Source organism: Drosophila takahashii, chromosome 3R, assembly GCF_030179915.1.
Source record: "Drosophila takahashii strain IR98-3 E-12201 chromosome 3R, DtakHiC1v2, whole genome shotgun sequence".
Taxonomy (NCBI): Eukaryota; Metazoa; Arthropoda; class Insecta; order Diptera; family Drosophilidae; genus Drosophila; species Drosophila takahashii.
Window position 1 is genome coordinate 17914785 of NC_091681.1, and position 22087 is coordinate 17936871.

Sequence of the window (22087 nt, forward strand, 5' to 3'; positions counted from 1 at the left end):
CTTGATGCTTCGTGTGTGGGTCACTACTTTTGTAGGGGAGTTACCTTACACAAAATTTAAATTAAACATTTTTAATTATATAGCCAGCCTTATATTTTTGTAAACTAGTTGTTTATAAAGATATTTTATATTACCACTTTTGATTAAAATTGTTCCTAAAGTTTTGTTTCAAATTGTTTGATTCTTCTGCTTACGTTAAAAAACATAACCGTTGTCTTAAGAATTTCTATATTTTATTTTATTAATTTGTTATTAATCACCTCAATTCGTGATTTATTTATTTGATTAAGATTGTTCCTAAAGATATGTTACAAATTGATTGATTCTTCTGCTTACGTTAAAAAACACAACCTTTGTCTGAAGAATTGCTACATTTTACGTTATTAACTTTTTTTAATAGCCACCGTTATTAATCACGCCATTTCGTGATTTACAAATGTCCATCTCTAACTTTCTTCCAAAATTCCCCGGACATACGGTCACACCACAATTTGCTGAAACAACGGTACCTTCCGTTTGGCGGCTAATTTCAAATGATATCAAAGTAATGCCTTCAAAAATTAATTTACCGTAGAGCTCATGGATCTCAGTGTCTACACTTAGCCTTGGGAACTGAGCCTTAAATTAGTTTCGGAAAACACAACACAAAATTGAAGATAGGACACAATGCCAAAGTGCAGTTGCTTAAAAAAGGAGGCTCGCGTCCATGTCATCTACGTGGGAGGAACTATCGGAATGATCCGCAATGAGTCGGGAGGTGGGTGAATCTATAGCTATAATCTCTGGTACAATCCCCTCCTCTTCCATTAGTACTGCAAACCGTGCCGAAGATGTTGGCCGAGCGGCTCCAGGAGTTTCCCAGCTGCCACGACAGGAGCTACAAGAATGATGATGGGTGCTTTATGGCCCTACCCGCAGTGGCCGATGCTCCCTATCGAGTACTCTACGACCTGGTCGAGTTCTGTCCCCTGATGGACTCCAGTTGCATGGGCATCTGCGACTGGCAGCGCATGGCTAACGAAGTGGGGGTAAGATTTGGGTTTCAAAACGATCTAAACCAAGTTTTTATTAATTTCGTTATTCCAGAAAAACTACAAATCCTATGATGGCTTTGTAATCCTCCATGGAACCGATACCCTGGCCTATTCCGCCTCGGCACTATCCTTTATGCTGGAGAACCTCAATAAACCGGTGGTGCTCACTGGGGCCCAGATACCGATCTTCGAGGCCCGAAGCGATGGTCGGGAGAACTTCTTGGGCGCACTCCTGATTGCCGGTAACTACAACATACCCGAGGTGCTCGTCTTCTTCGGCAACAAGATCCTGCGTGGCTGTCGCTCCACCAAGATCAACTCGGACTCCTTCCATGCTCTGGATTCACCAAATCTGCCTCCTTTGGGCCGTGCGGGTGTGAACATTGAGATCAACAGCCGCCAAATCTTCAGGCCTTGCAATGTTAATCCCTTCAATCTCCACCCTGAGCTCGACAAGAACGTGGCTCTGCTGCGGATTTACCCGGGAATAAGTGCCAGTGTGGTGCAGGCCTTTCTCAAGGATCCCATTAAAGGCGTGGTCCTTCAGACCTTTGGGGACGGCAACTTCCCGGTGAATCGCGAGGATCTGCTCGACGAACTGAGGGAGGCGGTCCACCGATGCGTTATTATCGTAAACATTACCCAGTGCTCGGCGGGAATGGTCACGAACTCCTACGAGACAAGCCGCGCGCTGCTCGAGGTGGGCGTGATACCCGGCTACGACATGACCCAGGAGGCTGCCTTTACCAAGCTGGCCTATGTGCTGGCCAAACCCGAATGGGATGTGGCCAACAAGAAGAAGGTGCTGCAGCTGAGCCTGCGCGGCGAGCTGACCACCAACAAGGTGGCCAAGATCAATGACATTGACCTGATCGAGGGCGTGGCCCGCACTTTACACATGTCCACGGCGCTGGAACGGCAGCAGATGTGCTCCACCTTCTATCCCGCTTTGGTGGCGGCCGCGGTCACCGAAGGTGATGTCCACAAGTTGGGCGATCTCAAGCAGTACGGCGCCAATCTGTGCGACACCAACTGCGATGGACGCTCCGCCCTGCACTTGGCCAGCTTCCTGGGCAAGCTGAACTGCGTCTGCTACCTCATCGCGTCGGGTTGTCCGGTGAATGTCCACGATCGTTTCAATCGCACGCCATTGCACGAGGCCATCGACACGGACAACCATGATATTATCAAGGCGCTGCTCAAAAACGGGGCCAAGCTAAACGATCAGCCGCTGGTCCAGGCGGAGCTGCTGCGTGCCCTCACGGAGCGGGGTAAGATCAAGCGATTGGAGTCCTTCCGTTTGGCGGGGGCCAATCTCACGCTGGCCGATCGAACGGGACGGACGGCGCTGCACTACGCCTGCCAGCTGGGCAACCACGAGGTGGTGGAGTATCTGCTGCCGCACTACAAGAATCCGTATCTCAAGGATGAACTGGGCATGTCACCCATCGATTACGCCAAGGCAGCCAATCATGACCACATCCTGACACTGCTGCGGTTCCGGGAGAAAGAGTTGGCCCAAGAGGATCCTTGCTCCTGTTCAAATTAGAAAACAATATTAAACCCATGCTCCGAAATTCCAAATTAAAAAGATTACTCAACCGCTTTTGTCAAATTTCAAATATTATTAGCTTATACCTTGTGTATATATATAAGTATGTATATTTAGTGGTTTGTCCAAGTCAAGGGCGACGACATTATTAGCTTGCATAGGTAACACATTAAAATCAATCTCTCTACATAGTATAGTCGCACGTCAAGGACGCGCTTAAATTTTTGTTAGTAAAACAATACACTCTCTGATGTTCGTATATTTCATATAGTTGAATATAGAATATAGTATGCAGTATTTATGTGGTTATTTTTTTTGATCCGTACAGCGAGAAAAGGCCTACGAAAGTGAACCGCCTTCGGGAGAAAACAAACGGGCAAACAAATATAAATTAAATGTTAGGCAATAAACAAAAAAACAAAATACTTAATTCACACGCAGTTATCGGATAATGTCATCTATGCAATAGTTATGGTTTTGCGTTCACCTAGGCCTAGGCTACAGACTTAAATTATAAATGATTTGCATAATTCGAATACTCGGCCCGTAGACAAACTAAATACTAAACTGTTCATCAACTTACTGGACTAAAATGACACATGGCTTTTGTTTGTTTCTGTTTCTATTTCTCGTTTACGTTTGAGCTACGAAATTTGTTCTACAACATTTAGACATGAAATATTGCTTGGTATTTTACGCTTGGTAAAGGCTTTTGATTTTGTATCTTGTCCGTGTGCTGTTCTCAGTAGAATTCGCATAGATTCGCATGAATATATATAGTGTGCTGTATTTCGTTTCGTTTAAATGTAGAGTTATGTTATGTGTTTACTATACTCGTATATTCATAGGTTAGTTTGCTGAAGCATTGGCTGCCGCTAATCTAGTTTGTTGTTAATACTTAGAATTGCTTTCTTCGAATTGTTGTTAGTCAGGGGCCGACTCGCTCGCCTGGGTGTAAATCTCTCATTAATATCTATGGCTTACACGTAATCTATGTTAATTGATGTAATTTTAAAATCTCTACTAATCTACATTACAAAATTGTTCTTCACTGGGTTCGAGAGGACTCATTTGCTCCTCCTTCGTTTACAACACTTTGACGTACAAACAAATGCATTGCGGATTAAAGGTGTTCCTCCTTTCAGTTTATCATTCGTTGTGACATAAATGGGGTAAAGTTTCAGTGTTTTTTTTTTGCATTGATTTATCCGTTTTATGCTCAGTTAAAAAGTGAAAACTTTGCGTGTGAGTTCGTGTTAAACTAAATTGCACATTGAGTTAAATTTTGAACGCAAGAATAATTAGTTATTATTTACATACAATTAATTGTATTATAGTGTGTGTTTGTTTGTTTGTTGGTTTCTTTCGAATATTTACAGCAACACGTGAGATGTGCGAGAGATTTGAGAGCTTGGCCTTAACGTCTTAAGATATAGCTAAGGATGGGACCGTGGTCGAGCTGCCGAAGTTGGTTATCTAGTTGACCATCAGCGTGTGTGATTCCATGGGCGCCGCCGAGTCGTAGAGCGTGTCCGTGTCCTGAGTGGGCTCGCCCTGCAGTTGACACTGGTTGGACAGGGTGCCAGCACCGCAGTCGCAAAAGAAGCTGTTGAATAAACCAGGATTTATTATTATCAGTTTTATTAGGGGCAAGAAATTAGGCAATGTATTTGGTTAGACCGAAGACTGATAAATAGACCTCGGATTTTGCATATTTTTATAGGATAAAGATAGATCAATTCCGAAAACACCAAAGTTCGTTTCAATAAAAACATAGTTTAAAATTATTGGCATTTATTTATTTATTTTTTGCATATTTGCATAAAATGCATATTCATAAAATATGCAAAATATAAAATAAACTCAACTATTCAAGATTGACTATTTCGTAGCCAACCTAATTTACCCCAAGAAAATTGTTTGTTACTTTTCGTCATATCTGAGATATCTAATTTTTCCGAAATTTAGAAACCCTATTTATATTTTTAACGAGTAGGCGAGAAGAGGCAAAAATAGTAAGAGGGGCAGAATAGTTTTTGGTAAATTTTTTTGGCTAAAATCGGACCAAAAATGGACAAATATGCAAAATCCGAGGTCTACTGATAAATAAGATACTTCCTACATCTATAACACATTAGGGTTTTGCTTCCTACTCACCGATCGTGTCGAATAAACTCTACGTCATGGCCAGCATGACAATTCTTGATGCAATTCACGCAGATGGCGTTGCGGTCGGTTGTGTTGCAGGTCTGGCAGCGGTAGAAGTCGTGCATGGGAAAAGAGGTGTAGCTGCTAATCTTGTACAGGCACTGCCCGCTGGAGACGGCCTTCTCCACCTCGTCCTCGTTGTTGAAGATGTTGTTGCCGCGGGTAATTGGCTGAACGCCGCTGGCCAGGCACAGCCCGCCGAATTTGTTCTTGAATATCTGATTGTGTTCCAGCGTGGCCGTCGCATTGTTGGTTATCTCAACGCCGGCTGCCTGGCCATCGTAGATGCGATTTCGTCGCAGAATTGGGTGCGATTGCGTCGAAATTAGGACACCGGCCTGCGTGTTGCGGAAGATGTCGTTCTCCTCGAGGATGCCCTTGCCGCCGTTGAAGATGCAAATGCCGCCATCGCGGCCGTCATAGATCTTGTTGCGCTTCAGCGTCGGATTGGAGTCAGTTTTAATCCAAACGCCAGCCATGGCGTTGTCGAAGATCTCGTTCTGCTCGAGCAACCCCAGGCCACCGTTGTACACGAGTACTCCTCCATTCTGGCCGCCCCAGATCTTGTTGCCTCTGATTACCGGATTGCTGCCCGTACGGATCTGTACGCCCGAGTACAGGTGGTTGAATATGTCGTTGTCCTCCAACTTCCCGTGACCGTTGTCGTAGAAATAGACTCCCACCTGTTTGCCCGAATGTATGCGGTTGCGACGCAGCACTGGAGTGCTCCCGGTAGTGATCCACACGCCGGCCAGTGTGTTGGAGTACACCTCGTTCTCCTCGATCAGCCCCTGGCCCTTCTCGTGCACATAGATGCCTCCGTGTTGGCCATGGTGGATCTTGTTGTGCCGCACAATGGGATCGCTGTTGGTGCGGATCTGAATCCCGGCCAGCGCATTGCCGTAAATATTGTTGTGCTCTATGAGACCGCGACCCTCGCCAAAGATGTACACGCCACCTTGATGTCCGTTGTAGATCTCGTTCTTACGAATGGTGGGATTGCTGTTTGATGTTATCCAGACACCTTTACAAAAAAGAGTGTGGGTTAGAAGCCAATTAAGATTTACACTTGAAGCCTTTCTTACCTGCAAAGTTATTCGAATGAATTCGGTTCTCGATGAACTGACCAAGTCCATTTTCATGCACATAGATGCCGCCCGTCTGACCATGATGGATTTCACACTTGACCACGGTGGGATTGGCTCCGGCCTTGACCTCGAAGCCAGCTATGCGATTGTTGTGGATGTCATTCTTCTCAAAATAGCCCTAGAAATTAAATTTTAATGGATAAGAAATTAATTTAAGGTCAATAAGTCATATAATAAAATAAAATGGTTTTAAAGTTTTTCTGGCATAACATTAATTTATCTTGAATTAAACTAGTTTACAAAATAATATTCTTGGTGTGCTCCCAAGCAATTGATGCCAAATTCTGTTAGTGTTGGACCCCTAGATCACGAAAATACCACTAATTTTTTTTTTCGATGGCACATTTTTTTTTTTTAAGATTTTTTAAAGTTTGAAATGTTTAATTTCTGACTTTTTTCGAATTTCTTCTTATATCTCGGCAGATATCCACCCGATTGAACCAGTTTTTGTTTTATTTTAAAGTCAATAGATCAGAGCTTAACTTTGCCGTACAGATCAATATGATTGCATAAGTAATGGCAGCGCAACAGCTCGACAAAGATGAAAAATGTGTTTTTTGGTCGAGTAAAAACTCGAAAAAAATCCGTTGAAAAATCAAAATGGGTACCAACTTAAAGTTTACATGTGTTATTTTACTAGTGTTATTTCTTTCTGTTTTTATACCCGTTACTCGTAGAGTAAAAGGGTATATTAGATTCGTGCAAAAGTATGTAACAGCTAGAAGGAAGCGTTTTCGACCCTATAAACTATATATATTCTTGATCGGGATCACTAGCCGAGTCGATCTAGCCATGTCCGTCTGTCCGTCTGTCCGTCTGTATGAACGCTGAGATCTCAGAAACTACAAAAGCTAGAAGGTTGAGATTTCCCACACATATTCTTTGGCTTCCTACGCAGCGCAAGTTTATTTCAGCCGAGCGCCACGCCCCCTCTAACGCCCACAATCGCCCACTAACGATTTTAAAATGGGTCCTGCGCCCACATTTTTAAAGATTTCCGAGAAGTATAAATGCAATTTTGTTGTGTATATTTATACCTATCGAAATGTAGAAGACATTTTTCAAATCGGACCATTCATTAAAAAGTTATACGCAATCAAAATATCTACATATATCTATCTCCCTCGCACCCTCGTAGTCGGGACACCAACCCGAGTACAGCGTTCGTTTTAGCTGAGTGACGGGTATTAAATAGTCGGGACACCAACCCGACTATAGCGTTCTCTCTTGTTTATTATTAATTTTCCTTAAATAAATCTATATTTGCTCAGACTTACCATTCCATTTTCGAAGGTAAAGATGCCCACATCTCGACCGTGGTGTATGTGATTCTCCCGCATAATTGGACTGGCGAAATTCTTCACCCATATGCCTGCCAGGGCGTTCCGGCTGATCTCGTTGTGCTCGTAGGTTCCCTGGGCGTAGTCGGTGACGTAGAGCCCGACATTCTCGCAGTCGCTGATATCGCAGTTGCGGATTACGGGATTGGCATTCACGCCGCCCACGCAGACGGCAGCGCCCACCACCGAGGTGGACCGAATGATGCAGTTGTCCACGGTGGGCGAGCAGTTCTCGCCGATGTCCAGGCAGTAGTGCTTGTGATGCGACACAGTCGAAGTGACTTCCGGCGAGAACTTGAGCGTGAGGTAGCCCACGTAGGAGTACTTGGCTCCCTCGACGAACATCACCGTGGATCCGGCCTCTCGTTCGAGGATCACCGATTCGGCCACATTGCCAGGCGCTGCTCCAACTAAAGCCACATCCGAGTCGATAAACAGATATTCGCCCTTGTAGTGGCCAGCATGCAGGAAGATCAGCGGTCCGGGATGCTCGGTGGGGGCCACCTGCTCTTCGTAGATGTTGACCAGCGCATTGACGCTGGCACCACCACCTCCACCGGCGCCCGCCGCCGCACTTGTGTTGGACAGACCGGCGGAGACGACATTGCCAGCTCCTGCGCCCGGTGGCACAAATGCTCCCGATGCGGCACGCTCTTCTGGATAATCCAGAGCCGCCTGAATGGTGTTGAAGAAGACAATGCTGCGTCCGGAGCTCCGACGCTCCTGGTAGCCGGGACGCACATGCACACCGCGGTAGAGCTGGCGAAAGCTCTCCTTCCACGGATTGGCGTACTCCGACTCCTCAGGCTTTTCGAACACGAACTTGCAGAGTTCCGGATTGAAGAGCGGCAGGTCGTACTCGAAAACGGACTGGTAGAGGCGCTTCCAGAGCTCCGTATCGTTGGCAATCGTATTGAAGCGCTTGCAAACGAGCGCCAGGCGGCAGAGGTCTTGTTCCATCAGATAAGAGAAAATGGCCAGCAGCACCTCGTCGGGCAGTTCGTACTGCAGGTACTGGGCCGCCGTGGGCGCACAACCTGCTGCTCCGGACGCTGCCGATCCACCTCCGGCTGCTTCTCCAGTCGCACCCGCAGCTGGACCCATTTCGCCGCCTTGCGTGTAGAGGCGACGCGATCTCTTCCTCGCCGGCAACATGTAGTTATTGTCCTCGATGGCCGCGCCCACTGGCAGCGCGCCACAATGCTGCTGTGGCACTGAGCTGTGGACATTGGGTGGCTGGGCCAGAGTGGCTCCCGTGGTGGGTGCATTGTTCACCGGAAAGGTGGCACTGGTCGAGGGCGCCTGTACATTGGACGAGGAGCTCGAGGAGGAGGCGCCGGACGAGGAGGACGAGCTGGAGGAGGAGGAGGACGACGAGCTGGAGGGCGAGGCGCCGGGATTGACCAGCGGCGGCGAGCTGCTCGAGGGTCCCACGAGTATGGCAGAGGCGGCGGCGGAGGCGGCTGCTGCCACGGCGGCGGAAGAGGAGGAGCTGGTTGGCCACTGCTCGTGGCTGCTGGCGGAGATCTTGCGGCGCAAGTCGTACGGACTCTGGTGACTACTTCCGGCTGCAGAGGAGGCGGCTGCAGCAGCGGACGTTGTAGCCGCACTAGCTCCGGCTGAGGCGCAGGTGGACTTTGCAGAGTTGGTGGTGGAGGAGGCTCCCAGCGCAGGTGGCGTTGATTGGCTGGTACCGGCGCCCGAGCTCTCAGTGGTGTCCATCATTTGCAGGGCATTGTAGAAGCTGCCAGAGAAGCCTGCTCCGCTGGAGCCGCTGGCTCCCTGGCCGCTGTCAAAGTACTCGGCTGAATTGGAGGCTCCTCCGGCTGCAGTTGCTCCTCCTCCGGCGGCGGCTGCAGCTGCTGCTGCTGCGGAAGTGGATGTGGCACTGCTGCTGTTGTTGGAGGAACCGCCTCCGGCAGTACCGCTACTACTACTACCACTACTACCCGAACCGGATGCACTGGCTCCCGCTCCGCCGGCGGCGGCCACATTCTGCTGGAGCATGGGATCCATGATGTTGCCCGTCGGCCGGTTGGGCATCGCTATCCGGTTGGCTCCTTTCCGGCGGGAGCGGCGCACGTAGGTGCGCGACGAGGTGAACGAGGCGCTCGGCATCTTCTTTTCACCTGCCCAGTGATGATGAGTTCCGTTTTCCCTTTTTCCGCGAGTTAATCGGAGCCAAAGACTTTTGCGCTTGAGTTTTCACAGTTTTCCAACCCCATATGCACACGCACTCACACTGGCAGCCGCATACACACACACTGGCACATGCACATGCACAATTTGGCGACGACTTTTCTCTCGCCTTCCCCTTCACTTCGCACTTTCGCAGTGGCAGAGGCAGATTGTCTTCGATCGGATCAGATCGGCTGGCTTTATCCTGGGACCCTTCGACTAGCAATTAATTAAACTCCATTTGTTTTAGTTCTTCTGTCTGCTGCCTGCTCTTCTTATTGCAAGTGTGTGCGCGCGTGTGTGTGTGTGCCTTTTTCGGGGTTTCTATCCTTTGTCTCTCCTTTGTTTTGTTTTATTTGGTTAGAGGAGCACCGCTAGCGCATACACTGGGCAGCTGCTGTCTCGCTCGCTCATTGTTACTCTGTCTCCCCTTCAATTCGTCTTCGCAGCAGACACTCTGCTTTCTTTTCGCTATTTTCCCGGCCAAAAAACACTTTTCCAGATGCTACTACGCTAGCTACTCTAATTAGCCGTTGCACTTGGCACACTTGAACACTATTTTCCCGAAAATTCAGCAGCAAAACCACGAAATTAATCCGATTTTTTTTTTAGCGTTCAGTGTGACCGCGGCTCGACTGTCAGAATATTACCATCGTCTATGCAGAATATACCAAAAACAACAATCCTACAATTTGGTATTTTTCTTTCCGATAACTTTTAAAATCGAAGGTATCGATAATTTTGGCGCGCAACCTTTAAAATTTAAGTTTATAAAATGTACTCAAAAGTAAATTTGTTGATGTACAGATTGAAATATTTCAAATCATCTTCGATTAGAAATCAAAATTATAATACAAATAAGAAAAGAAATAACTAAACAACTGATGAAAATACAAAACATATGCTTTTGACAGTGACCTACGAACTCGAAAAGTGCAGCAAACTGAACTTTTTGAGAGCCCCGTCAAGCAGTCAACATGCAAGGCCGCGCCACGCCCCCATTGGCGAATAACACTCCTTGTTCACCTGTTTGTCATTGTCATTTTGCGCCATGTTTTGACTGCTTCATTGAATAACTGCCCAGCATTGAACTTTACACACGCGATCGCATCGACTTTGGAAAATCGAGCTTCAATGTTTTTGCACATAAATAAGTTTCTGAACCAAATGCAGGTGCACGTGCCATAAATAAAACTCTTTATTCCATTTCCTGGCTAGCTGGATTTCATTGTCATTGCCCAGTGGCAGCTGAGCAAACCAAAAATGACAAAGTTTTAGGAAAGGAGGGACATTACGAAACTGTAATAAAAAATACACTTGCAAAAATGTTTAAAATTAAAACTAATGCAAAACTAATCAAAATATGATTTAAAATATTAGTAGATGGGACAGAATGCTAAAACATTTTTATATTACAGAAATGTATGTTGTTTGGGATCTGACATTTACAAAAGTAAAATTGTAAACAGTTTAAAATTGTATTATATAATTTAACCATTTTTTAAAGCTTACAATGGGTTTGAACACATGCACAAAAATCGGCAATGCTTTTAATTTATTATATAATAATTTCTGTAATAAATAATAATGACAAAATTGCAGCTTTTGGTAAAACTATAGTTTTATTGTTTTTGCAGCCCATTTGTGCTTCGGTGTGGAGAGCCTCCTCTTCCATAGATTTCCTTAATTTTTTCCGGTTTTCGCCGCTTGAACCAGTAGTTCTACTCTACTAAGTATTGTTTTGGTGTGCGCTTTGTGCTGCCCATTTAGAGGGCATTACGCTGCGCCTTCTTCCTTTGCTTTTCCCGGCGTGAATGATAATGGCATACGCATCCCTTTGGCCCGACACCCCTCGAAAAGGGGGCTAGTGGGGTGGTTCGTCTATGGGCCATATGTTCTCGGGGGCCTGCTGCTGCCCGGCACTCCCCTCGCCACTGACCTCAATAATAATTTCGTCTAATTGCTTCGTAATTATGCCGCGCACATGCTTTTCTTGATTCGCCCGTTGTTGGTAATTCACTTGGCCCCCACGGTTACCTTCCTATCTTCGCTGGTGCGCTGGACTCTTGTGGGTGGTGGCCCTCGTCCGCGTCGGCCATTTTGGCATGTTATTATTTGTCTCTTTTGTTTTGCGCAATTTTTCGTCATTTGCTTCATTTTCTGTCATTAGAGGCATTTAACTTTTTGCTGTTTTGCCTCTTTCCGATTTGCTTTCATTATTCAGGCGGCCGCGACCACTCGCATTTCCCATTTCGCATTCAGGCCGCCAGGAAATGTAAATGGATTTTTCTGCGGTCGGGCTGAAGGAGAGGAAAATTGACAGATTAAATTATGATTGTTGCGATAATAAAAAAGAGTATAGTTAGTATAGCAAACTTATAGATTTTTGTAAGAAGACAAGAAAATATAAGATTTAAATGTCTTCAAAATCACTTAATTTTAAGTTTTTAAGTTTTTTACAAATATTTTAGAATTTTGTATTTTGAGCTGCTATGTTTTAAAAAGTACTCCTTGAATTTTTCGTCTTAAGTGATTTTAAAGTCCACTATATTTTCATTAGGTCGAAAAAAATGTCAAATAATCTAATATTTTATTTTCTAAGTTTCGCTCTGGCTTTGTTTACTTCATGTGCTGATTTTAATAGAGACCTTGTAATGTGCGGCGACTGCACTGGGGACAATAAGGGCAATTGCATTATCGAAAGTGATCCGGGATACTATGTTGAGCTATCTCATTTTACTAAATCTAACTATTTAAAATCATCGTACCCTCCGCTAACCGCTGATTTGGACAAATGCATACCTAGCAAAATGAGAATCGATGGTATTTGAAAGTGTCAGCAATAATATATTTTTAATTTATTCAACATATTCTTTGTTCAGTACAAGATCCATTTTTTCGATATATATGTGTTTGGTCACCAAAGCTTGGTTGTCAAATTATTGTACCTAAGAACTACACGAATCAAGCCTGCGTGATGTGCAGAACAGGGGATCTAGATGGAGTAGAGATTTGTCCGTGCAAAACACCAGCAAATAACCAAAGTGAAACGAAAGTTGTCAAGGATAATGATAAGTCGGGATCAAGGCAACTTTACACCGGTTCTCTGGATATTACGATTGGTGCTTGCATAGTGGGAAACTTACTGACGATGCGCCTAAGAAACATTGCCTTACAACTAATGATATTCTGAAGAGTAGAAGATAATATGCTAAATAACATCCAAGATATATTTTTTTTTAGTTGTTGTTTCGTTATTTTTCCGATTATAAATAAAATAAAGAGTTATTTAATTCCAGCAAAAACAGATATATTTTAAGTTCTTTAATTTCTTACAAATGTATATATTTCACAAATATTTAAGTGCAGAAACCAGTAAGGAAGTTACCTCTTTAGCCCACTTTTTCAGGCCAAATGTTGCTCGGGCCTGCAGCCAAGGAGCGTATCAATGTGTGTCAATGGGCTGTTGACTCCAATTGGATCCACCTGTCCGCTTTTGAGAGGGCCAAACTGCAGTCAGGCTTTATTTTCCCCTTGACATGCAGCATATGTGAAGTCATTTAGATGGTATCACTCACATTTTTAATGACAACTAATGCGAGTGTCCTTTCAGTAACTCCCGATTGCCCCTCCGTTTTTGAAGGGGCCTCCCCAGCTTAATCAAATTTCGTGGAGGGGGCGTGTCCCGCTCTTTTGGCACAAGTATGTCTAATGCGCAGAACTTTTAATTGAGTTTAAAATTGTATGAGGAAGGGACGAACAGAAGGTCCTGTGGCAATGGAAATCGGCAACCGTAATTACACCAGAGTGCGTGTGTGCGAGCGAGTGTATTTACGTTCGCAGTTTTTGAAGTGTGTCGGTTTCAATCTCCGTAAATTGCCCATGAAATATTAACTTTGCCATAATGAGACTCGATTCTTAAGTCTCGCAATTTGCCTGCCTTCCCCCGCATTCACACACATGAGAAGACAACCGAAAGGTTGAACGTTTGAATTATAAATGGTCGGTTTTATGTCCTTAGCCTTTCGCTGGATAATGTTAATGCACCTGTCCCCGCGTAATCCAATCAAAAAAAGGTAAAATAAAGAGCTTGCGAGAAAAAGCGGCATAATCCTTCTTATTCAGCGGTCAAGCCTCGCACACAATGGACAAATTCTGTGACCCAATTATGGCCATGAAATTGTGACACATTGAGGCCTCGCTGCACTCGCCCTCGCCTTCTCGCCTTACTTTCGATGTAATCCAGTGCCGAATGAAAAATGACTCAATTTGCAATGCCCCAGCACCTTGCCCTTAAGCCTAGAGTCCTTCGAGAGACCCCTCCATCGCCTTGCTACACGGACACTGAAGAGACGGCACCCTCATTACTTTTACCGTAGTGGCCCAACCCTTAATAAAAAGTAATTCCTTGGTCCACGGATAGTTAGTGGAAAATGACTTGGCTTATAAGTAAAATTTCTTGCAATTTCGCATCGACAAATGGCTTTTGGCTACACGGCACGTGCAGAGGCAAAGGAAAACAAGCGAGAACGAATGGATCGAATTTTCCGACTGGCAGATATCCGCTATAAAGATTTATTCCATTGTGCATCATGTCGAAAGTTGTTTAATTGGAATTTCACAGGCGTGAACTGCATTTGTACATGCGTATAAAACAATTACAAGCGGAAGAATCGATATTTTATTGCAATGCTACGATTGGCAATATAAATGCAATAAAACTACTTCAACTTTTGAACTTTTAGAACGCAAAACCTCGGTAAATCGAACCTCTCACAAATCGATTTGTTTTTACCTTTTTATATTCCTATATTTATAAATTATTTTATATTTTTTTTCGGCTTGTGAATAATTTGTTTTAAGAATATGAGTGCACATGTGATGTAATCAATATATTCGACTTAAACATATATAAAAAACCCATTTTACATAAAACCTATATGCTCGGACTACTGTGTAGCGAATGTAAACAAATACTAGCGTTAAATTAGAATGAATTTATGTTAATGATACTCTTCCTTATGCTGCTCCAACCAATCGAATTTAAAATTCAATCGAAAAGCATTTTGTTGAGCATAAAAGACAGAACTGTGATTAGTCGGTTATAAAGCATTACCTCGAGTGGAAGCGGATTGAGTAAACTTTGAAAATGGCAGATTTTCTCAATAGAACCTTGATTATTTCGAGGGATCCTGTCCAACTGCCACTTACTGGCAGTCCTTGGCCTCCGTTGACCATTCTCTCCCTCTATCTGCTCTTCGTGCTGAAGGTGGGCAGAAATTTCATGGAGATTCGAAAGCCCTTCGATCTACGAGGAGTGATCAAGGCCTACAATATTTTCCAGATCCTGTACAACAGCGTCGTTCTCTTAGGCGTAAGTAGAAACCAATGACAAAAGCTTTGGTTAGTACAGTAAGTACTGTAAAGAAATATCATAAATAATTATGAAGAATCAACGAAGAGAGCAAAATTGTAATGTAATATAAAAATATTATAAATTAATATTAAAATATTAAAAAAAGTGTATACGATTTAAGCAAAATCTAATCGAATATTATGTCCAAAATTTTAAGTTTTAAACCAGAAGAGTAATCTCTCTAATGAATTATTTTTATAATTACAATAACTATTTTTCAGGGTCTTCACTTTTTGTTCGTTTTAAAAGCGTACGACATGAGTTGCATCACCACTCTACCGCTGGATCACGAGTACAAGAACAGGGAGAGATGGCTTACCTACTCGTATTTCCTGAACAAATTCATGGATCTGCTGGAGACGGTGTTCTTTGTGCTGCGCAAGAAGAATCGCCAGATATCCTTTCTGCACGTTTTCCACCACGTGGTGATGTCCCTTGGCGCTTACCTTCACATTGCTCAAATCGGATATGGCGGCACCTTATTCCCACTGTGCCTCCTGAACGTGGCGGTGCACGTGGTCATGTACTCCTACTACTATTTGTCCTCCGTCAGCAAGGAGGTGCAGACGAGTGCGTGGAAGAAGTACATCACCATTATCCAGCTGGTCCAGTTCGTCCTGGCGCTCTCGAACTTGAGCTACACTTTAATGCAACCCAACTGCAAGGCCTCGCGACCGGTGATATATTTTGGCATGTCGGTTGCCGCGTCTTTCACTCTGATGTTCGCCAACTTTTATATTCACAACTACATACTTCCCGGCAAGAAGAAGCCGGAGCTGAAAATCCAATAAATCCAAAAGTCCTTCAGCTGTGATTAGGTTTCGCGATAGCAGGAAACTAATAAATACGCATTCGAACAGAGCCTCAATAGTTTCGATGCCGCTGCACTCACAGCTAGATAAACACTACCCTTAGCCAAGGCATACGTAGGTAGTTTATTCACTAGACTTTTAATATCTGGGAATAACTTAGCATTTCTGCGGAGCCAAGTACTTAAAAAACAAACCGTCATTCGAAATTAAAAATGCGGACCCGGCAGTACGAAGTTAAATTACTCATTAACAGTTCCAGTTTAATGTATCAAACAAAAAGCCATTGTGATAAGGTAAAAATCTAGTGACGATCGCACCTTCAGCATAGCAAATTTCTGATATCAACATTTGTGACGAAGTAATTGTTCGTACATTCGAAAACATAAGTACACTTTATAAAATTTCCTTAATCGTCACACTGCAAGAAAAAATGTTTGTGTCTGTAACGAATAATTTATTTATTTCTTTAGATTCTTATCTACACAGGGAGTTTATCCGGCCTGTTCCAGTTTTCACTTGAAAGTGAATTGGATTTCATGCTGGCGGATTTAAGACCGCCTGTCAAAAGCTTTGCGGAAAGTTTCCGTGTGAATCTTTCGGGGGTGAAAACTAGGAAAGGGCCGAAGAAATCAAAACAATTGTAGACAAGACAGATTGCTATAGTCGAGTACCCCGACTATCAAATACCCATTACTCGGCTAAATGAGTGTGAGAGAGATAGAGATAAACACGACTGCTAGGACTGCTTGCATTCCATTATTTGCTCATAACTTTTTAACTAATGATCCGATTTTAAAATTTTCTCCAACATTTCAATAGGTACTTATAATTTTTTGAAAAATCAGTTCATTAAGACGATTGTGGCGTTAGAGTGGCCGTGGCTCTCAGCTGGAGCAAACTTGCGCTGCGTAGGAAGCTCAAGAAGCTTAAGATTGACATGTATTGTGATATATATATATATATAGTATATATATACTTTATAAGGCTAGAAACGCTTCTTTGTACGTGTAAAATTTTGTCCAACGAATACAAATATACCGTTTTACTCTACGAGTAACGGGTATAAAAATAGGACAGACAGAAGTTGCATTCAGCTTTCCATTTGCAAATGGCCCAGAAACACAAAAAAATAATTCATTTTTGAACAGAGCGCCGTATTTTATTGATATTATAAATACAAATATGGGTACATTTTACTTAACTGGTTTCCACAGCCTAAGTTTTATAAATTTTATTTTTACTACTTTCACGTATGTTCTCCTAAGCCCATCGCCTTTGATTTAAAGGGAAAAACATTTCCCTTCGATAGGTGTTTGTTTATCTTATTGTAATCGGATTATCGTAGCAGATTTTAAATTCTGCGATTATATATAGTAGTCTCTTCTTGCACACTCTCTATGCGATTCGTTACTACGTGGACTGCCGCCCACAGTCATTACTGCTGTTTTTTTTAAGTTTATTTAAAGCTTTCCCTTAAGCTTATGTTACTTATGTAACTTTAAAAACAAAGGGTACCAAAGACTTCCGGTTTATAAATAACCCTTTTATATATAAGTCGATGTATGGCGCAGTGGTAGCAGTGGATCTTCGATTAGTTACACCCAAAAAAAAGTAGTCATCAATATGCCCCTATTTAGGTGTCAATGTGACACTATTGAGTGGAAAAAAATCTTTGATCCGAACGTCATTAAATTGACCCTATTCTGGTGTCACTTTAATACTTTCGAAAATATTAATTTGACCCCTTTTGGTGTCAAAGAGCCACTAGCCGGTGTCATTTTCTTAGTATTAAATAAAATTTGACATTTGCTTGAAAGCTCCTGTAACCATTCTGCCATGGCAAAAATTAATATGGGAATGGCTCAGGGGCCAAGGCGCTTGGTTCTGATATTATTTTGTGCTCGGGGGAACGAGGTTCGAATCCCGCTCGCAACAACATTATTTTTTTTTTTTTATCAGTAATCTAACACAACTTAACATTTTTGTTCTTAAAATGATACATTTGCATTTTAAAAACTTTTTACCTACTCTGATTTATCTGGGTTTCGAACCGGGGACCTCTCGCATCAGAGGCAGACGCCTTACCAACTGGGCCATCGAACCATTTTGCGCGCGAGCGAACTCTTGACAAGTATAAACGAAATCGATACTCGAGTAAAACATCGCCGAACTTCGAACTTCGAAAATCAAAAATGATAATTATTGGGATCGATGTGAACCTAGTTTTATCAAAATGACACTATTTAGTATCAAATACGATTTTTCTGAAAACGCGGTGTACTTTTGACACTCATTTGGGAGCAAATTGACCCCAAAAATTTGATCCTAGGGGCAGTGTCATTTTAACCCACAGTTATTAAATTGACACTCAGGATTTTTTTTTTGGGTGTACTTGTAGAACGTAGATCAAGAGTGGAACGGGCTTCCACATAGCCACTATGCCCGCTCCAGTAGATCCTGTGAAGCTGCCCATCTTCAGCGATCCATGGGTGGTTTCGGCTACTCTGCTCGGCTACCTGCTGATTGTCCTCGGAGTGGGTCCCAGACTCATGATGAACCGAAAGCCCTTCGATCTGCGTGGCGTTATTAAGGTCTACAATATCATGCAGATCGTTTACAACGGTGTGATTTTCGTATTAGTAAGTATTGGGATGCCAGATTGATGTGGTTTCTCTGAGGAAATTATGGAATTAGTAAATTTGTAGGGATTCCACTTCCTCTTCGTCTCGAGGGCCTACAGCTTGAGCTGCTTCAAGCATCTGCCGATGGACCATGAACTGAAGGATAGGGAGCGCTTCATCACCAGTTGGTATATGGTCAATAAATTCGTAGACCTTGTGGAAACTGTGTTCTTCGTTCTGCGTAAAAGGAATAGGCAGATATCGTTCCTGCATGTCTTTCACCATTTCTCCATGGCATTATCCGGTTATCTGTACTATTACTTCTTTGGATATGGCGGCATCGCGTTTCCGCTGTGCTTCCTAAACGTAGCCGTCCATGTCGTCATGTACACCTACTATTACCTCTCCTCGATCAGCCTGGAGGTGCAGCAGAGTCTGTGGTGGAAGAAGTACATCACCCTCGTCCAGCTGGCGCAGTTCGCGTTAATCATGTCCCTCTGTATGTACACGCTAACGGATCGAAACTGTAGTGCCAACAAGCCGTTGACAATTGGATGTGGTCTTCTGGCCGCCTCATTCACCGTGCTGTTCTGCCAATTTTATTTCAACACCTACATCCGAACTGGCAAGAAGAAATCGAAACAGGACAGCCATTAACGGTTCAAGTCCTTACAGGATTAAGTTTAAGAAGAAAAACCCTTTAAAATTGTATATTCTCTTTGAAACTAGTTGGTGGGCATAGCGCAAATAAAAATTAAAGACTACTACACTGCGTTTTATACTAAATTAGTTTGGATAAAATGTTTGCAAAATGCATGCAAATGATAGCACCTAATGGTTTGTCGTAATCTTATATAAGACCACCCTCACTGACCCCAAAAGAATGTAAGATTTGCATGGAAATACCATTCAAGGGATTTTGAAACGCAGTCCAAGCAACGAACTTTTTTTCTTGAATGTTTTAGTTATGGACAAACTATTTATAAAAGAGTCACACACTCCCTGCAAAGGGTAAAAATAAAAATAGGACAAAATCAAAGGCAGGAGAAAAGAAAAGGGGGCTAAGAGAACTACACAATGCACGTTTAATGTCATTTAAAACGGCAATTACTCAGCACGCTCGGTGGCTCGAACAGCGGAACCAAATGGGAGCACTGGTGACCCAGCCCTGCCCAGTTATAGACCCCACTCCAAGGTCCTGAGAACCAGAGAACCGGGGACCCAACTGCACAGTGGTGGCGCCCATAGGCCAAAAATAAAAAAAAATCGACAGAACCAAACATTTTTAAAAGGTAATCAAATTGTTTTTAAAATATCCAAGCTTCTTAGTGTCAAACCAGATTTTTCTGAAAAACTATCGAAACTTTCTGAAAATGGATCAAAAGAACCCACTTATTTTTCAAAGCGAACTTGAAAAGTGTTTATTTATTTTTCAAATTAATATTTTGATTTTGAAGTTGAAGGTTATTTCCATAAATCGAGATATTATTAAAAAACGTACTTGCGAAATGGTTCTTGTTACAACAATTTTAAATAATACATGTTTTGTGTATAATATGTGAACATCTTTTTTATGAATAGCTCAGGTTTTAGTAATGATCCCAAAAAATTCCACAATTAATTGGTATGCCAATTTGTTTGTTTGGCTTTAATGTAATATATGTGTTAAAATTAGCTAGAAGATTTAGAAGATTTATAGGATCGTAGAAAACTTACACCGTCTTAACTTTATTTACTTTTTACAATACATTTTTTTTATTTGTTGCTATGTTTATGAATTTTTGATTGTATTTAATCTTGAAAAGCATATATGATCAACCACTGTGAGCTGGCGAGCAGAACCCAGAGAGAAATGCACTTGACTCTGTGGCTTCGCTTTAATGTCACTGCATGGCCGCAATTATTCAGCTGGCACTTCGACTCTGATTCGCCGCATGCGATTCCTATGCAAATTCGGGCAGTCACGGGTGACCCTTCCGGTGCCATAAATCGCCTGGACTGGCCTAGCTGGGTTGCTTATATTCTAATTAAAAGCAGCATGGAATGTCCATGTCCACGTGCTCCGGCAAAAAGAAAAGTCCTGCCGGGCATGCAGATCACGTGCGAGAAACAGAGCCACGAGAAAGGATCCCCCGATTCGGCACACCGGAAACTATGAGCACTTTAGATGGGGCCCTTGGGGATTTATTCCGGGCGGGGCCAACTCCTTGACCTCCACGGCTGCATTTGAATTAAGTGTCGATGCATTTGAACTCATCTATTATTCAAACGGCGCATATGCAAATGAAAGTCTACACTTAGGCAAATGAAAATGCGTTTCTCTTTATTTAAGGTACCTATATGAAATTCATTTTTAATTTCTTTGAATTTGTACTATGATATGTTTTTTTTGGTTTAATTATTTGTTAAACAAGTTAAAACATTTCTTAAATTTTACAGTGCCAATGTTTTATAACCGTTCCATTTGTAGAATAAAAAAAAAAGTAGTTAATACGGCAGAACCAGTTGGGAATTTTAGGAACTTTCTGGTAAAAAACGTATTGAAAAACTTAAAAATGAGAGACAAAATGTTAAGACGTTTACAAAATTATAAAAATAAGTTTGTTACCAGGCTTTTAATAATTCTGCCGTTTTGATCAAATGAATCACAGTGTAGCAGTTGCAATCAGTTTGCCTTGCCCTTGGACTTGACCTCCTTGGGTCGAATGTAGGTCTTCACGTAGAATTTAGAGAACATCACAAACATGAAGAAGCTGGCCCCGCCCGTGACGTAGATAACACCCCGTGAAGCTGAGCAGTTGGGCTGGAAGAAGGTGTAGGCGCCGTGCAGGAACATCAAGAGGAACTGCAGCAATTGGCCCAGAGTGAGGTACTTCTTCCACCATAGGCTCTCCTGGACATTCTGGCTCTGCGACGAGGCGTAATAGTAGCCGTACATCACAATGTGCACCAGTACGTTGAACATGCAGATGAAAAAGACATGACCTCCATAGCCGTAGAATCGGATCAACAGGTGCGAGATGAGCACCATGAACACGTGGTGGAATACGTGCAGGAAGGTAATCTGGCGCGATTTCTTGCGCAACACAAAGAAGATGGTGTCCATCAGGTCGAGCAGCTTGTTCAGGTGGTACAGGTAGGACAGAGTCCTTTCCGTGGACTTTAGTTCGTGATCCTGCGGCAGGACAGTCATGCAGCTCAAGTTGTACGGCCTAGACACGAATATCAGGTGAAAGCCCTGGATAAATTAAATAAGATATTTAATAAGATAGCTATTTGTGGTATTTTTCAAGGTTTCACCCTTCTACTTACCCACACAAAAATCACCGTGTTAAACAGGACTTGTCCGATGTTGTAGACCTTAAGGACGCCACGTAGTTCAAGAGCCTCATGCTTTGCCATCAGATCCCGACCCAACTTCAGTACAAATAGCAGATATATTGTGATAATTATCACTGAGGTCCGGAAGTTGCCGACCAGCGGTAGCTGGACAGGATCCGCGAATGGCTTATCGAACACATCAAACATTTTAGCGCCTTACGACTTATCGAGTGTATTGCTATTTCCCTTCTAGTCTTTCGTTCATTGATTCACGGTAGTCGCAGTGCTATTTACTATTTGCTAATTACATGAGTGCAAATTGTCGGTATGGTAATCTACTATTAACCATAAAAATGCACGCCTAAGACCTTGTAAAGCAATTTCAATACTTTTATGTAGGAACTTGTTTTCATCGAGGAAAAGCGAATTTTATTATAATTTCTATATAAACACTATT

At 43.0% G+C, this 22087-nt stretch overlaps 5 protein-coding genes and 1 long non-coding RNA gene across 7 annotated transcripts; 4 read left to right on the plus strand and 2 right to left on the minus strand.

The window, feature by feature from the left end:
• The first annotated feature begins 577 nt into the window (after positions 1-577).
• LOC108062775 (L-asparaginase 1) lies at positions 578-2656 on the plus strand. The gene is made up of 3 exons (XM_017149579.3): positions 578-757; positions 811-1028; positions 1087-2656. The coding sequence occupies exons 1-3, from the start codon at positions 667-669 to the stop codon at positions 2581-2583; spliced, it is 1806 nt and encodes a 601-aa protein (XP_017005068.2). The 5' UTR covers positions 578-666; the 3' UTR covers positions 2584-2656.
• A 691-nt stretch (positions 2657-3347) lies between these two features.
• On the minus strand, positions 3348-10092 carry FBXO11 (F-box protein 11). The gene is made up of 4 exons (XM_017149576.3): positions 7220-10092; positions 5880-6060; positions 4744-5818; positions 3348-4192 (listed from the first exon to the last, which is right to left on the minus strand). The coding sequence occupies exons 1-4, from the start codon at positions 9398-9400 to the stop codon at positions 4063-4065; spliced, it is 3567 nt and encodes a 1188-aa protein (XP_017005065.2). The 5' UTR covers positions 9401-10092; the 3' UTR covers positions 3348-4062.
• A 1896-nt stretch (positions 10093-11988) lies between these two features.
• On the plus strand, positions 11989-12765 carry LOC138913467 (uncharacterized). The gene is made up of 2 exons (XR_011419235.1): positions 11989-12283; positions 12343-12765. It is a non-coding gene; the product is annotated as an uncharacterized lncRNA (long non-coding RNA).
• A 1553-nt stretch (positions 12766-14318) lies between these two features.
• Positions 14319-15724, plus strand: LOC108062713 (very long chain fatty acid elongase F). Its single transcript, XM_017149493.3, has 2 exons — positions 14319-14834; positions 15098-15724. Exons 1-2 carry the CDS (start codon positions 14610-14612, stop codon positions 15665-15667), a joined length of 795 nt encoding a protein of 264 aa, XP_017004982.2. The 5' UTR covers positions 14319-14609; the 3' UTR covers positions 15668-15724.
• Positions 15725-18083: 2359 nt separating this feature from the next.
• Positions 18084-19071, plus strand: eloF (elongase F). Of its 2 annotated transcripts, none has more exons than XM_017149501.2 (2): positions 18084-18327; positions 18394-19071. In XM_017149501.2, exons 1-2 carry the CDS (start codon positions 18127-18129, stop codon positions 18964-18966), a joined length of 774 nt encoding a protein of 257 aa, XP_017004990.2. In that variant the 5' UTR covers positions 18084-18126; the 3' UTR covers positions 18967-19071. The 2 variants fall into 2 exon arrangements, with proteins under 2 accessions (XP_017004990.2, XP_017004991.2); XM_017149502.3 differs by having other exon boundaries at positions 18220-18327; positions 18383-19071.
• A 1834-nt stretch (positions 19072-20905) lies between these two features.
• Positions 20906-21891, minus strand: LOC108062733 (very long chain fatty acid elongase F). The gene is made up of 2 exons (XM_017149515.3): positions 21622-21891; positions 20906-21547 (listed from the first exon to the last, which is right to left on the minus strand). The coding sequence occupies exons 1-2, from the start codon at positions 21835-21837 to the stop codon at positions 20975-20977; spliced, it is 789 nt and encodes a 262-aa protein (XP_017005004.2). The 5' UTR covers positions 21838-21891; the 3' UTR covers positions 20906-20974.
• Between the last annotated feature and the right edge of the window lie 196 nt (positions 21892-22087).